At 34.1% G+C, this 18,764-nt stretch overlaps 1 protein-coding gene across 1 annotated transcript in view; it reads right to left on the bottom strand.

Annotated features, from left to right (window-relative positions):
• PDCD10 (programmed cell death 10) overlaps positions 1–18,764 on the bottom strand; it is a 42,157-nt gene that overhangs the window by 9,465 nt on the left and 13,928 nt on the right. The window contains exons 2-5 of the mRNA XM_081138156.1: positions 15,809–16,019; positions 7,519–7,572; positions 1,415–1,532; positions 25–151 (exon numbers count right to left, since the gene is read on the bottom strand). Coding sequence (XP_080994282.1) covers positions 25–151; positions 1,415–1,532; positions 7,519–7,572; positions 15,809–15,904 — 395 coding nt within the window. The 5' untranslated portion in view covers positions 15,905–16,019. The remainder of the gene's footprint in view (positions 1–24; positions 152–1,414; positions 1,533–7,518; positions 7,573–15,808; positions 16,020–18,764) is intronic.

The following is an 18,764-nucleotide window of genomic DNA, read 5'->3' on the forward strand; positions in this document are numbered from 1 at the left end:
GAACAAAAGCAAGAAGTTGCTTACTTGATTGTCTGCAGAAACCTCACTCTGTCATTGATCTCATCTGGGATCTTACTGAGAATTTGTTTAAGTGCTCGTGCCTTTTCGTTTAGGTCCTGGAATTCTGGCTCTGGTCGCTCAATCATATACTCTGATAAAATAAATACATAATAAAAGCATCAGGCAACTCCCTGTCAAGTGCAAGTCTACGAATTCCCAATGTTGGTCAACAGGGTAATAAGGGAGGGGAGCAGAAAGGCCAGATAACTAGGAAAGACAAGGTTGCAAAGCAGAATTTGTTAGAGTTCAACTTAGTTTGATAGTAAAAAGGCTCTTATCAAGTAAAGTAACAGAAGATAAAAGACTAAACATTTTCAATTTGGGGTAAATAGAAAGTCATGAAAGCAAAATAAATAAATAAAATTAAAAAGGAGTCTTAATCAAATTTATCGGGCCTCTGAAGCTACATTTCCCAAGGGGACCTTAAAGTAATGACGTTCATGACAACATGATGGCAGAACAGTATGCATTTGCCAATGGGGAATATGACTTGAACAAACCCTCTATCTTGAATATACAATGGCTCATTATACCAAAGCCCAAACAACCTAGTAAAATCTTCAGCATGTTCTTGATATCTCACTTAAAAACAAAAACACTACCAAAAATTCAACACAACGGTCAAGTCACAGAATAGCAACTTTGAAAAGGAAGTTCAACCAGATGTGGCAGAGGCAAACACGTTACTAGCAGATCGGTTGTAGACTTGGAAACATTACACCCTACCAATCAATGTAACCTGGCCTCACAGGCTGGAAATGCTTAAGTTTAGAACATAAGTTATGGAATTAGTCAAAATATTTACTTTTGTTCTCCCTTAATAAGTATGGGAAATTGTACTTCTGTTTTTTTCTTTATTAGTGGGAAAATGGCTAAATTTAAGTGAAACCCATTTCTAGTTTTAAAAAAGCAAAAAATGAGAAAGCAGCAGAAGTAAAGGTGATTATATTGTTCTCTCAAATCTGTGCTTGGAGGGAAAAAAAAGCTATTCTAAAGTTAAAAAAACACCCTCATTATTTCAAATTGCTATAAAGTCAACACAAAATTAAATAATCATTCGATAGAGTTTCTCTTTTGGTAAAACCAGAAATCATCAAACATATTAATAGGGGGGAAAATTAAACTGCACAACATAAACACTTTATTTCAAGTAATTAAATCTGACAAACATAAAACAAAAAGAACTGCTTTTCTATTTTATATAGTCCTCCCTCCCCCAATATCATCACAAGAAGAAAAGGAAAGAAGAGAGGGTGAGGAAGGAGCAGCTGCACCTTTTGCCAAGTAATAAAGATTTGGAAAAAGTGCTTTCCAACAACTGTAAGAAAACTAAACAAGACTCTTTCTGATTTACCTTCTACATCATCAGCTGCCATTCGAAGAAGGGATTCTGTGAAGTTAACTTCTACACTTTTTTTCTCTAAAATTTTCATAATGATGTCTTGTGTGAGTCCTGGATTTTCTTTTTCAGCCTATAAGAAAAAGAAAGCTAGTTTTGAAATATAAAAACTAAGTCAGAATTTCAAAACTGAAATTAAATTGTTTTGAACCTTTGGGAACTTAGACTGATCAACTTAGGAAGGCAGAAATCTTTGTAAATCAGGTGTGGTGATAACATTCACTTCTGTTTTGTTAAAACTTAAGCATCACTAACTTTTTATTACAGCCACGGTCCGTTTTCCATTTGAACATAAAGTACTTAACATTTCCTACTTCTTTACATGCTCCTGCAATCAAACTAATAACCAAGATAGAAATAAAACATTATATGTATTTTGGTAGTCCATCCATTGCTCTTTTCAGTTGTTTAAATATACTAAGGATTTTCAGATTTTTTTCATTAGCTAATTTTTCAACTTGAGGAATAAGCAATTAATTACTCATTTCACCAGTGTTTTGCAGATTCTTTACATTTAAACCAACAATGTCAGGAGTAACAAAAACAAAACGAAACGAATAAAACAGGATTTCTTTTGCAAGTTTTACTGAAGACACATAATCCCTTAAATACTTTCCTATACAATGATTTTCACTTTCTGTTTTATTTTTGTAGCAAGAATATTTCCTTCACTAGTTTTCTGAACATCACTAATCCTTTTACTACCTCCTGAGCTTGTTTCACTAATGAGTTTGCATTTGGTTCTACGTTACACCCTAGAGCACTAAAATTGTCTAGTAATTTCAGAACTGAGCATAAAGAGTTCTGTGTCGACCAAGTAAATTTTCAAGATTTGGCTTTTCCCCAGTAATTCTGTCCCATTTTATAATTGTTTTAAATCTTATAATCACACAATATCTTGGTTTCTTTTAGGATGCCAATTTTAATCATTATGCTGATGATTTCCCATCTTTCTTGCCCTGATATTAAACAGAAAATAGAAACACTTTATGATCTTAACCAGATGGCAACCTATTTGTTTTCTTGTGTGTCAAGCACATTTAATCTCTGCCTTTTCAATTCCACTCTGGTATCATTGCAGATCCAGCTTTCTTCTGCTATTACTCTCTCCATTATGACATCTTGTTTCTCATTAGATTTCAGTATCAAAAACTAAAAGGTTGTAGAATAAAATGGGCAAAGAAAATACACACATTTATGTCAATCCTGACATCATTTTAACTGTTGTCAAATGATGTTCAGGGAAGTCATTTTGATAGGTAATTAGTAACAATAAAGTGTGTCCTACTGAACTCCATTTCCTTTAACAGTAGTCTCTCTTTACCCATGGGCAATACCTTGGATAGCACCAAACCCTATACATACAGAAGCTCCTCAACTTACGATAAAGTTATGACCCTATAAACCCATCACAAATTGAAAATATCCTAACTTGAAAGCGCATTTTATACACCTAACCAACTGAATATCATATCTTAGCCAAACCTACCTATACTCAGAACACAGTATCTAAAAAACACTGGGAACACAGTATCGGTTGTTTACCCTGGCGGGGAACCACAGATCACTGCTACTGCCTGGCATCCTGAGAGTATCAGACCGCATATTGTTAGCCCAGGAAAAGATGAGAGTTCGAAACTCCAAGTACAGTTTCTACTGAATGCGAACAGCTTTCAAACCACTGTAGAGTTGAAAAATCATTAAGTCAAATCATTATAAGTTGGGGACTGTCTGGTACTATGTTTTTCCTATACATACATATCTATGGTAAAGTTTAACTTATAAATAAATTAGGCACAATAAGAGACCAACAACAATAAAAAGAATAATTATATCAATATACTGTAATAAAAGTTACATAAACATGGTCTCTCTACCAAAATATCTTATTGTAACCAACCCTTACTTGCAATAAATGGCTTGGTGTCACTCGTTTCAGGGGATCCCTTGCTGAAGTCTTTACATGGGCTCAATGTTTTCTGGTGCAACATGTTTTTGTCATCAATTGGAACATTTTCTGTTTATGGCTTCCACCCACAAATTTAATGATTTTTTTACTTAACTATATAAACACTCATCATGCACTGTGCTGTAACTTTTGTAGATTGAGGTGCGAAAGCAAACTTGCACGAATTTTTTTTTCTTCACAATTTCATGAATAGAAGATTTGTTCTCACCAGTGACCTTAGCAACCTCAACATACAAATTTTTTTCTTTCCTTATTAAGTCAAAAACTTTTACCCTTTCCCTTAAAGAAGCACTTTGTAGCTTCCCTCTGGTATCTCCAAATTGCCAGTATAACTGCATTTGAGCTTTGGGGACATTATTAAGTAAAATAAGGATTACTTAAACACATGCCCTGGAATACTGCGACAGACTGATCTGATCACTGAGAAAGTGACTAAATGGATCATGGAGGGGAGCATATACAGCATGGAGACGCTGGACAAAGGGATGATTCAAGTCCTGGGTGGGACTGAGCAAGATGGTGTGAGATTACACCCCAATATTTGAAAGAAAACTTAAAACTTATGAACTTATTTCTGGAATTTTAAAATTTAAAATATAAATTTATAATTTCCACATTAAAAAAAAAATGTTTTTATTGATTTTTAGAGAGAGAGGAAGGGAAAGGGAGGGAGAGAGAAACACAGATGCAACAACACCCATCGGCTGCCTCTGGCACAACCCCTGCTGGGGATCGAGGCAGCACCGGGGCATGTGCCCTGACCAGGAATCGATCACGTAACCTCTTTGTGCATGGGTTGAGCAACATCGGCAGGGTCATAAATTTAAAATTTAAAAATTATAAAACTTATTGTTTCTGGAATTTTCCATTTAAAGTTTTTGGACTACAGTTAATTACAGGTAACTAAAGTTTAACTGTGGATAAGGGGGAACCACTGTATAATCTGTTTTAATTTTTCCTTCCACAAATATATTTAAGATAGGATCTATTTAATTAAAGAAAACAAGAGTTGCCTTTAAAAGAAAAGCTAGCTATACAAATGGCTTAGGATAGTATAAACTTTATAAATTTGGTGAACTGCTACAAAAATTACATATAATACACTATTTAAATAAGCTAGTATTTGATAATTGGCTTATCTTTCCTAAGTAGCATTAAAGTATCATAACACATTATCTTGGAAAGCAGGGGAGCATTCTCTGTATGCTTCCAGACACTGCCTGCAGAAAACAATCTCTCTGATTAAATTATAATAAGGTGTTGAAAAAATTAAATGCTGAAAGCCTGAAAAAGTTTTCAATACCAGGTTGGTCTGGGGCCCCAAAATGCGAAAGCTAGAACATTACAGAAATCTCACAGAGGTCCCTAACTTTCTCAGCTCAGTGTTCTTAGTGCCAAAAGAAATACCTAACAGTACTGTGTATTAAATAGGTTCAAACGACTTAGTCCTAACAACTTAGTAGCCCTCAAAAAAATGCAAAAATTGAAAGTATTTAATTTCATTCTTAAATAACCATAATTACTATTTTAATGAGAACTGTGCACAATGTTGGGCAATGTACAATGACTCAAATGTTGGAATTAGATTGGACACTCTACCCTCACTTCCTGTTGTACACTGATTTTCTTGTGGCACTTGCTTTTTATCACAGCAATGGCCAAAAGTCCAGCTAACAGACATGACACGACTGAAAGGAATGTAGTCCAATCAAATATGATGAATCAGCAAGTATGCAAGCTAGTAGTTCAGTGTCAACCAGATGTTGAACAGCACTGTTTCTTCAAAATTTTAAAATATCTCATGACACCCGAGTTTGCTGTGGGGACCCAGGATACTTCAGCACATACTTTGAGAATAGTTGTCTTAGTATCTTCTGTATGAAGTCTAACCTAAGCTACTTCTTATTTTAAAAGCCTTAAATTTACCCAATGACTCTAACAAAATAAATAGAGCTACCATTAAATCAGAGACTATATAACTACAGGTTCCCCCTCCCTTGAATAAAACCCTCAACACTATGGGTATCCAATTTCTACGAAGAATCCAACTGTGAGAAAGCTATTCCCAAGGGTAGTAATATCCACTCTTGCGAATCGGTGATTCTCAACAGCACAATCTATCAGAACCTCTAGAGGGGAAAGGAATCTAAAGCAAGAATAGATTCTCACTAGTATTATTTTATCTTGAAAAAAAATTATTTTAACCCTTTTCCCCCAAATAACAAAAATAGATATTAAAATTTGATAAATACAACTGTTGTTGTGGACCAAGAAATGGAAATATGCATATAAACACAAAAATCATCATCTTTCCAATGCATGCCTCCTTTAATTTCATCTGAAATTTAACAAATTAAATGTGCTAATTAAGTCAATGCAAAACTGACTGTTTTCCTCCAAAATAACTCATACTATCCCCAGTTAAGTATCCCTGCTGTGGATAGCAAAATGTGCCCATGTATCAAACCAGATCTACCATAGCCACACACTGTAAACATATTGTTCGCTTTTAACTTGTACTTCAGTGTTAAAACATAAGCTTATATATAAAGACATTACAAGAAAAAGCTTCATGAAATTCATTATTTTATCTCTTGTATGAATATCATTTAGTATACAATCTACTGCTTCAGATAGGGTCTTCTCTACCAGAACACACAGGAGACCTTCTGTCCTTGGTAGCAGGAGAGCTGAAAAACTGACTTTTGCCTTACCAATAGCACACTGTGCAACCTATAACTTTTCCTTCTTTCCTTTGGTTATGTACATGCTTAAAATAGTTGCCATTAAGCCTCCCTAATGACCAAATATGCTATTTCAAACCACACTAATAAGCAAATAAGAAAAAAAAAGGGTATTGATTTGCTGGTTTTCTTCATTAACCCAATGATTTCGCAAGGATATGTTTTAAAGAAGCTAGTATGAATGTGTGCCCTGACACTACACTTTAGAGTATTAAACACATCTAAATAGTTCCAATCTAACAAATACAATGTAATTTCTTGTGGAGAGATAAGGGGGGGGGGTGTCAGGTGACATTATACTATCAGTTAAGAGTGATACCTATAAACTAATCTTTGCCATTAAAATATTGGATGGATTTATACTTTCAACTCCAAGGGATCTCAACTATAAATTTATTCTAGATTTAAACATTAAAATACTTTACCTAAAATATAAGTTGTTTTAGCTACTGATGGGAACAAACACAAAAAAAGTAAATAAAAATTAAAGTTTGAGGCATCCTGATATGTATTTTGGGGAATGGGGATAAAGTTTTATATGAAAGAATGCACCAAATATGTAAGGTAGGGCCATCCAATAAAAATACAATGCAAGAAACAAATATAAGCCTCTGTAATTTTAAATTTTCTAGTAGCCATATTTTAATTTTTTGAAAAAAATGTAATTATCTTAAGAGTATCTAAAATATTATCTTAAGAGTATCTAAAATATTATTTCAACATGTACTCAATATAAAATACTTATTACTGAGTTATTTTACATTCTTTTTTTGTACTAAGTCTTAGAAATTTGGTGTGTATTTTATATGTGCAATACAACTTACTTGGAACTTGCCATATTTTAAATGCTTAACAGAGACACGTGACTAGTGATTACCAGCTGAAAATCTCAGGTCTAGAAACAATGAAAAAATTCATGCTGAGTGACTTAGCTGTATATTCTCAAAGTGTCCTTAATCTGATGAACACATGGGTCTTATTTCCCCACTCAAAAACATTGTTTTATACTTATGTTCTATAATTAAACAATATGAAGAAACACTTTTTGAGTTATAATTTTACAGAAGTTTTTAACAAGTCAAACAAAAAATAATTTAAAAATCTACTCCAAAGTTAACTTCAAAGTCAGTTTCAAAAGCACACAGTGAAAAGATGAACTTTAAGGAAAGAGCACTTGTTTTGGCTTACTTTTTGGAAGCGTGTTAAGCTTTACAGAGTACGCCAAAACAGGTGCAAGATGGCTGAAAGGGTCATAACTAAAAAAATAACCTGGCAATTATCAGCTGGTATTTAGGTTTATGTATAAAATACATTTTAATAACCATAGTAAGTTACTTTTGCCTCACCTTAATGAAAGCTGCTCTCAGTGTCTGAGCCGCAGACAGATTTACTCGTTCTAGCTGCAATAAAAATTTTAAATCAAAATTAATATCAACTTTCTTAGAAAAAGCAACATTTCGGATATCCTACTCTATAGTAAGCACACTGATACATACATCACTCAACTAACAAAAATTACTGCTAAATCACTATAATTCTCCAAAGAGATTCTATCTAAAATTTTCATCAGAAACCATGAAAAATAAAGGTATGCATATCAGTTCTTTATTCCTTTTTTTTTTTTTAAAGAAACCCTGTACCTTAAAGGTACATTTAAGATAAGCACAAAATACAAAATAAGTCCCTACAGAAAGAATAAATATAATCACTTGAATTATTAAAAACAGGGAAGGTTTAAGATTACCTCTCAATGCTCTGCTGCAAATACATGGCAAATTGTGTGTGTGTATATACTGAATATAAAATGATAAATACAAAGAAAACATTTATTACTTAAGATTCTTTGTATTTACTACCTTACTCCTTCCTAATTGCTTTACAATCCCCTCAGCCAAGGAATAAGCTGAGATTAGTCTATTTTATTAATTAGCAAATAGTGCAGATAAAAGGTTTGCTTGACACTCAAATTGAAGACTGTGGATCACCGGATTTCAGAGATGCTTATATCTGTTCTCTCTTTTATCAGGATTAAAAAAGAGTTAGTAAAATACTAAATCCAAAGTTCAATCCAAATGCTTTTAATTTTTATACCAAATATGTAAGGTTTATAATTTTGGAAGATAAAATGACCTTGAGACACTTTATATAACTCATTTTCAGTGAGCCAAAGAAGGCATACAATTTTGTAAAAAAAACAAAACAAAAAAACCTCTTAGTTGAAGAGTTAACTGTCAGGCTTAAAATAACTATCTTCAGTCAAATTCAGATTTCTTTAGTCCCTAAGGAATAGGCCAGTTAACTCAATAAAATTCAGTGTATGTATCTTTTAATTGGGACAATATTAAACGTTCAAAAGCATTCTGACTTTTATAAATTTTTATGCAAGTAGAAAATTTCTACAAAAACCTCATAAGCATTTATTACACAATAAATATTCCTTTCAATCTCTTGAGGCAGTGAAAATGTAGGTTTTCCTTTATAAATAACATAACAGGGTGGGGCAAAAACAGGTTTAGTTTTGAGTATGTGAAATAGTTTATTCTTGTATTATTATCCATACAAACAACTGTAAACCTACTTTTACCTACCCTGTATATATACATATATACATATCTAAGGAATCTCTAACACTTTGAATCAATTTATTTTCTAAACAAGACAGAAATGTCAAGAACCTTATCTCCCTATAAGTTACTCACCTTAAGCATAGGCAAAAGCAACAAAATCTGACAAGATAAATATTTTATCTCCAAAAATAAACAGTGGGCCCTTTGATTTAGTATTTAACTTAGCTTCTACACATCTTGCAAATCTAACGCTGCCTTCATAGGTAATACGGAAACACAAGGGGACCAGGTTGACAAATATAGCAAAAAAGCAACTCTATGAGACATTTATAAAGTTAACAAAGAGGTATATCTCCAAAAATGAATTTTTTCCTCACAGAATTCATTTAATTATGAGGACTTCAACTGTAGATTAAAATAACAATACAACTCATCTGATCTCAAGTTCTTCTTGTGCAAGAGACAGGCAGGAGGAGACAGGATGAATGTTTCCACCCTGACAGAAACCTATTTCCTCATTTGGGTTACCACCACATTCTGACCTCTTTCAACAAGTCAAAGGTCTGAGTCAGATGTGTGCCTTCAATAACAGCAATATAACTCATTCTGTAATGCCCTGATATGTGAAAGGAATGTAAAAGGGCCCAAGAAAAGTCAGTGAGGAACTCATAGAATTAGCCAACTTCCTTTACCATCAACATCTCTAGATTTCTAGATTTTTACATATGCGTACCTTAGAAAAGAAAGGGGAAGGTCATAGGAAACATACTAAATCAAATCTGTGAAGTGTGAAACACCTCACCAGAACTCTGAGAGGAGTCATTCTAGGATACACTATATACTCACACATCTTGCAAAAACCCACTAGGTTTTATTACCTCTATGATACCCACATTGCCCAGGGGGTGTCAGGCATATAGGTGCATATATATTTTTAACTGAACTTAATCTCTCATCCACAAATTTATCTAAATTGTTCTTGAATCTATAATTTTAGCCTGTAATACTTAGGTAACAAGATATGCTTTTCTCTTCCCAATTAAAAGTGCTTCTACTTCAGGCCTCTCACTTGTGATATATGATTTCATAATAAAATCATGTTCATCTTATTAGTACCTTTTATGAGAATATCAGGTTCCAGTAATATTCTAACAGCTACCCTAATTATTATGGCCTTTATTATACATAGTATTTTTATAGAGAGTATCTATAATCCTCACAATAAATCTGGAACTAGATATCATCATTTCCATCTTATAGAAAAATAAACTCAGTTTGTATAAATTTATACAAATGTTAAACAGCTAGGAAATAAAGAGAGGATTCACACCAGATGTGTCTGGCTCCAAAATCCATGCACAAAACACTAATGCTACCCTGTCTCCCTGTACTCACCCTCTCCACAGTGGAGTCTACCATATCAGTGAATCTCTTCAACTACTTAAGAACCAACAAATACCTGAGTTTCCACCAAGTGTAAGGGAGACAGTGAGAGAGATGCAAAGAAACAGAGGATAGTCCTGGAACCCCAGAAGACAGATTTAAGTAAGCAGCTACATGGAAATTAATGGAACCACTGTCAACTGAAGTAGATAAAAATATGAAGATGAGATCTGAACTGGTCCTTGAAGAGTGTGGCCTCTTAAAATCATCTTCCTTGGCAGTTCTCCCACTTATGGGTTTCCTCAGGGTTGTAACATGGGGACATAATGACTTTATGTAAGATTAGAATAGAATTTCTATTTTGTTTCCAATACTTTTACTAATGAGATCAGCACTTTTTTGCTTTTGGGATAACAGTCTTTGGCTGGGGTATCTTTAAAGAGTCAATGCACTCATTTTTTAGTAGTACTTAACAGTGCATACACCTGCACTGAAAGAAAGTGGAATAGATGAGGGAAAGAAAGAAGAGGGAATAGATGAGTACACTTTGCATTAATGGATCCTGGGACAAGGAGAGGCACTCCTTGGGCCTCCTTCATAAAGAACTCCGATGTCATCCATAAAAGAGTAAAGGAAAAGAAGAATATCGGAGTGAGAGAAAAAGGTACATAACACCTCATCTCGCCTAAAAGAGAAGGAAAAGTGCCTGCTGAAGTACATTTGGAGGGAAATGTTAGCATTAGGTCTCACCCCAACCTTATATTCTGACCACTCTGTTTTGTGAACTCCTCCTGCAACTTATTCTTGATAGCTTTTGAGAGCACCATTAACTGCAAACTTGTAAAATTTTACTCTCTAGATTATTTTAAAAATATTTTAAAAGGTTAGACATTGACTCCATAGAGCTCATTTATTATTTGCTCCCTCCAGAAGTATCAGTTAATTCCTATACTTTATTTTGTAGTATCAAGCCAGTTTCTTAAACCCATTATTTAAACAAATCCATCTAACCTTTTGGTTGCTTAAGTTTTAAAGAGTCCTGCATAAAATCTTTTGAAAGTTTTTTTAAAGTCAAAATAATTAGGCTAGTTAGTTCTGAAATGTCTCCAAATCTTACTTCCTCAAAATCAGATATGATTTGCCATACTGACATACCTCCCACTCCATCCCCAAATATTACTGCCAAAGAGAAAGCAAATGCAGTCATCTGTGTTTTGTACATAGTAAGTTCAATAAATGTTTCTAAAAGAATCAGTTCCTGGGGATGCCATATTGTCTGGCAAAAAGGTAAGCAGAACCACCTAACTAATATAAACATACTCCTTTAAAACACTGCTTATAAGTAAGCAAAACTAGGGTATCATCACAATTTTGTCAGGAAATTACGTGGAATACTACTTAATAATTAAAGCTAACTACAATGCCTGCTACTATTCTAAGCACTACAATATATTAACTCATTTATTTCACTGAGTTGTGAGAATTATTATTATTATTTTTACTCCTCACCTAAAGATATTTTTTTCATTGCTGTTTAGAGAGAGTGGGAGGCAGGAGGGGAGAGAGGGAGGGAAAGAGAGAGAAACATCAATGTGAGAGAGACATATTGATTGGTTGTCTCCCGCACATGCCCCAACCTTGACTGGAAATCAAACCTGCCACCCTTAGGTGTGAGGGCAGATCCTCTAACCACTGAAAACCCTGGCGAGGGTGAGAATTAGTTTTTATCTTCATTTTACACATAAGAAAACTAAGACAAAATTATATAGCCTAGTAAGTGACAGAGCAGTAATCAAAATGTAAATATTAACTATGATTACCTCTGGATGGTGGTATTGCAGGTGAAACCCAAGCCTTCACCGTGAAAAAGTATGTTTACTATGCTCAAAATTTGGGATTTGATTTTTTTTTCACTAGGAAAAAAAAATGGAATAGGTAGATACATAAAGCTGGAGAAGTAATCCCAGGATTCATTCCCGTATTGGTAAACTAAGAGTTGCATATTCTGCTGAGAGCAGAAATAGCTGCTTTGGATGCTTCTGAATAGAATGATACTAATTACTTATTCAGAAGTGCTGGTTTTTGTGATTAATAAACAAGCATATAATCCTTTGATTATAAAATTCATCTTTGGTTGCAAAACTGTTACTTCTGTCTCAAAATACCTACTTCTTCGTAAATTATATTTCACCTTAAAACAATTCCTCCAAAAAGTCACGGGAAAATAAAATACATGATAAATCTTTTCCTGGAATAAAGAAATGAACCATGCAGCCCTCCTCCAAATATAAAGAATTAGTGAAAAGTATTAAGTACATGAGAATCTGATCTAACACTTAGCATGAGGTTTCTATAAACTCATTCCATAATGCAACCAGGAGACCTATTTCACAGTACATTTACAACACATGCAATATACTTGGACTCTGAACTCTGCAGCTGCTGATTAAACAAGCCCACTCCTTCAGCTGTCCTAGCATAGCTTCATTAAGTTTAGCAAGCATCAAGCTCCCAGAATGCCATAAATAATTCTGCCTTGTGAGCTGGAGTACTAAGATTTCCTCAGGTGTAAGGATGTACTACTGACTAAAAATCTGTTCTACAGGATGACTTCGAGTCCCACCATTGTTATTATTATGGATGTAATGTTATGGTGAGAACGCATAAGCTTTTTCACTCTCATCTTACATTGTGGACAAAATTTAGTGGTTCATTTAGTTTCAGAGTAAAATGTTCATCCCTACTGTGGTACTACTTTCTGCAGGATTAATTTGATAACCACTTATCTTTAAATCTGCATAGCACAGAAAAACAAAAGCCAAACTAACTCATTTCCCAATGAGTAGATTTATATCAAAATCCACCTCTGAACTATAAATATTAGCTGATTAGGTATCTTATTTAAGATGTTACATTAATACACTGGAATGTCAGAGAACAATGCTAGTATTTTATTCTTTTTAACCAAACACTTCACATTTGAAGGCGCAATAATTATTTGACTCCATTCCTAAATCAAGGCCAAGGTTTCACTTCTATCAAAGAGGAAACCTACTACTACCAATATTCCTAAAAGCCTATTAATTCTGAATACTCTTTTTAAAATACAGGACAGAAATAATTTTTTTAAAAAGCCTGTATACTATGTTTGATCAGTAATTTCAATCTGAGAATTAGACCCTGACAATTTGATGCAGTATCTCTCAGTCTGCCACATCTAGTCATTTCTTTTTCAAATTTTACTTCTAACAATTAGTTCTTGAACCACTTCCATTAACCTACATTTATTTTCAGATCTCATCTGGAGAGAATCACTGCCTTTATCTCTGAAAGAGATTTACTAGTCCATTCATAGCCATTCTTTTCTTTCAAGTTAACTTTCCTTATACATGAATGTATTAGGAAAGGTTGTGTCAGTATTAATCCCAACAGTGCATTTTACCAGAATGCCACAACCTATACAATCATTTTCCAAAGTCAAGACTGACATAAAATTCACTTTCCATATGTAGAAAAAGATCACCCAAATTGTTAAAAAAGCTTTTCTCATTCTTCCTCATTAATGAAAGGATCAGACTGAAGCTCAGACATGTAATTGCCCTCCTTTCAAGAAAAACACTCAAAATAACAAGGTAAATACAGAATATCCCCCATTACAAATTGTCCCAATAGCCTACTGAGTTACCTACAAAGTTAGACTACAGACACGCAAAGAGGGAGCACCTCTGGGAAGAACTGTCATAATGGTTCTTAAAGTACCTGAGAAGTCCACCAACCAGTCGTCAAGATTACCCATTAGCTTAAGTCTTACCTTGTATACAGATAATTAAATAATTTATTTGCTTAAGCATCTGTGTTCCCTACAATGCTTATAATTTATTTGCTTAAGCATCTGTGTTTTACAATGCTTAAAAATGCTTTTTATTTTCTCCACATCTCCAAACCGGAGCAGAACACTCAGCAAATAAAATGGTTGGCATTTAGTAAATACTAAACAGCACTTGCTTCTAACAGTAACTCTAGTCTTGCATTGAATGGGTAAAGTATTAGAAGAAAATGGTGGAATTACTTACTGGAGCCTGCTATTGCTGCCAGAGATAGGTGTATCCAGCACTAAAAGAGTGCCATAGAAGCTAGCACTATAGCAGTATAATAGAGACAGGTTTTTCAAAAGATGCCTACTTGCTTCCTCTTTAGTAGCAAACTTCTAAATTTCCCAATCTCTTTTGCATCTAGGTGTGTTAATGCATCTAGGTGTGGTCATAAGACTACATTTTTGCCAGTGAGATGTAAATGGAAATCTTGTACAGGACATTCAAAAGGTTATTAAGAATAATACCTGGAAGTAATACCCCCACCCCCTCCATTTTTTGCCCCTTCCAGGAAACAACTTAGGACATGATGAGCTTCAGCAGCCATCCCACATGCTGAAGTGATCTTAAAAATGGAAGGTAAGCACTAAGACGATGGGACAGAAGACAGGAACTGAGTTTCTGATGATACTGTGCCAAAATACTAGCCCTAGTCCATTTACCTGTGTAATTTTTTATGTAAGAGAAATAAATTTTACCTATGCCACTGCTTTGCATTTTCTTCTATGGTCACTGAGCCTAACACTACCTAGCAGACAGTGTCTGAAGTTCAAAATATTTGTATGAACTGAAAACTAAGTCTCTGGATTTCAAGTTGAAGAGGATGAATCTCTATTGGCTCCAAGACATTAGATCATAAAATACATCAAATACATTATTAAACCTAATAATGTGGGATAAATGGTTTTGAAGCCCACAATCTTACTCTAATGTAACTATTTTACAAAAAGAGATGAAAAGCTATTAGAAATAGTAACGGCTTCCAGGCTATAGTAATAACAATAAGGTTAATGGAATCAATAGCTTTATAATTAATTAGATTAATAAAACGGGGGGGGGGGACCTAATTAAATAGATAAAAAGCATTAAGCCACTGAATTTGGAGTCCTAGATTTTAGTTATTGGTAATTTCAGAAAAATAATTTCACATATCAAGACCTTAGTTTACCACTAAAAGGAGGAAGTGATTATATTTAAGAAACTTGCACAGCTCTAGAATTCTGTACACACCTTAGCAAATTAATATTAATTTAAAAGAAAAATCAAAAATATATTGATATTATTAAGTCCTAGAATATTCCTCAAATAAAAAAAGCAACCACATCTTCTCTAAATACAAAGCACTGGTATGTTCTATTTATCAGTAAAATGTCGCTACTGACTGTAACTCATTAGGATATTTTTGTGCTTCTCCTCTGGCTATCTAAAATTTGCTTGTCCCTAACTCTTCAACTGTCTAATCCGTATTTATCCCTTTCAGAGCTTAGCATGTCTCTCCTTCAGTGAGTCCTGCCCTGACCTCTAAAACAGGTCCCACCTATTTTTTTTTTTTAACTTCATAGCACTTACCACAATTTTTCATTTATCTAATTACTTGTATTCTTTTGTTTAATGTATATCTCTGCTACTACAGTGAAACCTCCAGAGGCAGAACAATGTATCTTGGGTTTTCCTCCCAGTTTTATGTCCAGTCCTGGCACAATACCTAACACATAGATGGAGTTCATTTATATAAGTATTTGCTATATGAAGGAACAAACAAACAAATGTTAAGGAACTACAGAGATCCCATGAGAAAATATTTGCCAACCTACCTCATTAAACACAGGATACATGACTGCATAGAGGGGCATAGAAACCATGGAAGTGGTCTCAGCTTCATTCTTCATCTCTTCCATTGTCATCCTCATTCAAAAGCCAACTACAGTAGAAAAAGCAGTGCTAAAATGCAGAGGAATCTTCATTCACTGCAGTATTTCTTCTCTTTTTTGTGATAAAAGAATAGGGCACAAAACATATACTGATCTGGGTAAAGGAGAGAAAAAACAAAGATTTACTATATTAAGAGAAAACAACAAATACCGATAATATTCGATTCCAAAGTAGAATCCTTATCTTATGAAAATCTGATCTGTTACTATATCTCACTTGTAAAGGCAGCCCTGGTCAGTGAGATATTTCTATTTCCCTTGGATTCAAGAGTTGCCCTTTCTTAACAGCAAATCTCTTACTAGGTACTACTTCACAAAGCAGTGTTTCATGAACCCACTCATCTTGCACTCAGAAAGAGCTCTGTATGAAGCACCACAGATTAATGACATATCTAATTCCATCACATGCAATCTAGGAGAAAGCATCACAATACATCATTATAGCATTTATATGTAATATAAAATTGTAATTATGAAATGTACAATGTATAAGTGCATATGGAATACGAATAAAGAATAAAGAATAAAAAATTAAAGTGTATAACATTTTCATTAAAATCCTTTTGCTAATTGCTCACTGATTTTGTCACCTAAAAATAAAAACATAAGCACCAAATAATTTAAGACAAATCTTAAAATTGGAAAAATAGCTAACAAATGTGGTCTATTTGGGGGGAAAAATGTTATTTAATTTTGCCAGTGGTACTTTTTGAACCTCTGTCCAAATCTGACACAAAAACTAAGACAAGAAATCCACAGACACAGGTAGCTTGGAATTCAAATATCAAGAATTCAGTAATAGAGAAATTTACCTTCAGGAGCTGAGGAAATATGTTGCTTTTTAAGAGAAAGCAACTATACTTATTTCCTGTGCTAGGCTAAAATATAAGCCTATTATAGAGTGAAAGCATAATAGTAGTGACATACTTATATATTAATAATAATATATTAAACAAAAAGCAATCAATTTTGAACAATTTCTAACATTTGTAAAGCATTCTTGGAACATTTTTTCCATGCATTTAGTCCTTATAATAACTTACTTTACAGTAACTGTCCTTCTAATTTTACAGATAAAAAAGTAGGCTCAGAGACAATAAATAACTTGCCCATGATCACACATGCAGAGGCCCAAGACCGGATCCCAGTACTTAGAATCCAGATCTGATATTTCCACATCAGAAAATCAAATCTGAAGTGGAAACAAAACAACTTGAGCCCATCCACCCATATAAATATCCAGAAAGTAGAAGTTATTCACCGAATAAATATATATTTAGCACCTACTGCATGCAAGATGCAGTGGGGGTGAATAAGATGTCCTAATCATTAACAAAGTACCTGGGCCAGACTGTGGAAAGCCTGAGCAGTTTGAAAGATACGATCAAAGACCTGGAGTAGTACTTAGAGCTTCAAATCTCCAATAACCCATCCCATTTGAGAACTGCTTACCAGCCTTCTATATCCTGACCAGTGAAGGGGGAACGCAACATCTACTGGGACAGTCTGGTCCCATTTCTGGTAGTTCTAAACATGGTCAGTTTTTCCAATTTCTGAACTGAAATATATGCCCCGACTTCACAGAAAAACAACAACAACAAAAGGCCAATTCCTACATTTTATTCTATAGGGCAAGAGAAAATCAGTACCTGATCAGACCACTGATTTAAGTAGATTGCTTTGGTCAGAACATTAAGAATAGAATGGAGGAACAGAAACTAAAGGCAGGGAAAACATGTCTTTACGAGAGATCAACAGGATGAAAATGAGCAAGAGGAAGTAGGTAAATCTCAGTTGTGGCCCTACTGTTCCTATTCAACTACTTAATAGGCCATTTGATAATCTACTTTTCCACTTAGAAAGAACTGTAAGTTCTTCTTTATAATAAATTTGGAACAAAGAAGAGGGGTTGAAATACAGGGAAACTTGTCAAAATGAAAACAATGGGTACTGTATTCACAGTTTAACAGTAAAAGGCATCGTATCAATGAAAAAAAGCAAGTAAGAAATAGCAGGACAGGGTCAACAACAGAACCTAAAGAGCTCTCACTGGGAGACAGAAAAAAAAATCATTCATTTATTTAATAAATATTTATTCATTAACCTATACAACATTAGGCCTGGTACTAAACAGAGACCAGTAAACAAGGCTAGATAGTCTCTGACCTCATGGAGCTTATACTACATGGAAGGAAAGACAGAAAATGAACAATTGTGAGTATGACACAGGGGAGAAGTCAGGAATCTCTACTGCTGTGGGATAAAGGGATGAGAGAACCAGCATCACAAAAACCAGGTGTTTCAAATACTCCCAAGCATGGACCACAATTTTTTTTTTTTAATTCCTGATTTCTTGGTGAGGTCAAGAGTAACATTCAAAGAGCAGGATCATCCTTGCAGGGGCTAATATAGTGAGCTGGTGAGAGAGAAGTCTACAAGAATCTCAGTAAAAAGGAGATGAAACACTAATGGAGGCGAATATACTAAAGTAGGCTCAATGGAATAATTTTCTTTTACTCTTTGGAAGACATGTGCCTATCCCTGCATATAAAGGCAGAAGGAGATGAAGGGATCAGTAGAGAAGTAGTAACTTTAGAATTCCTGCTGACATCTACCTATACACTACACTAAACTTGCTCAAATACTTAATTTTTAATTTTTGTAAATACTGGCATTGAATTCTTCAGTTTTCAATTGTGTTTAATAAGTAGTATTATACTATGTCAGGAAGTTTTAAGATATTTATGATTCAAATTAATTATATATTTCCTCTAAACTAATTTTACAATACCATCAGCTACTATTTGTCATAAAAAAAGATGGTATTATAGCAACAACA

This window comes from Miniopterus schreibersii (assembly GCF_964146895.1).
Source record: "Miniopterus schreibersii genome assembly, chromosome: 5".
In the NCBI taxonomy this organism is placed as follows: Eukaryota; Metazoa; Chordata; class Mammalia; order Chiroptera; family Miniopteridae; genus Miniopterus; species Miniopterus schreibersii.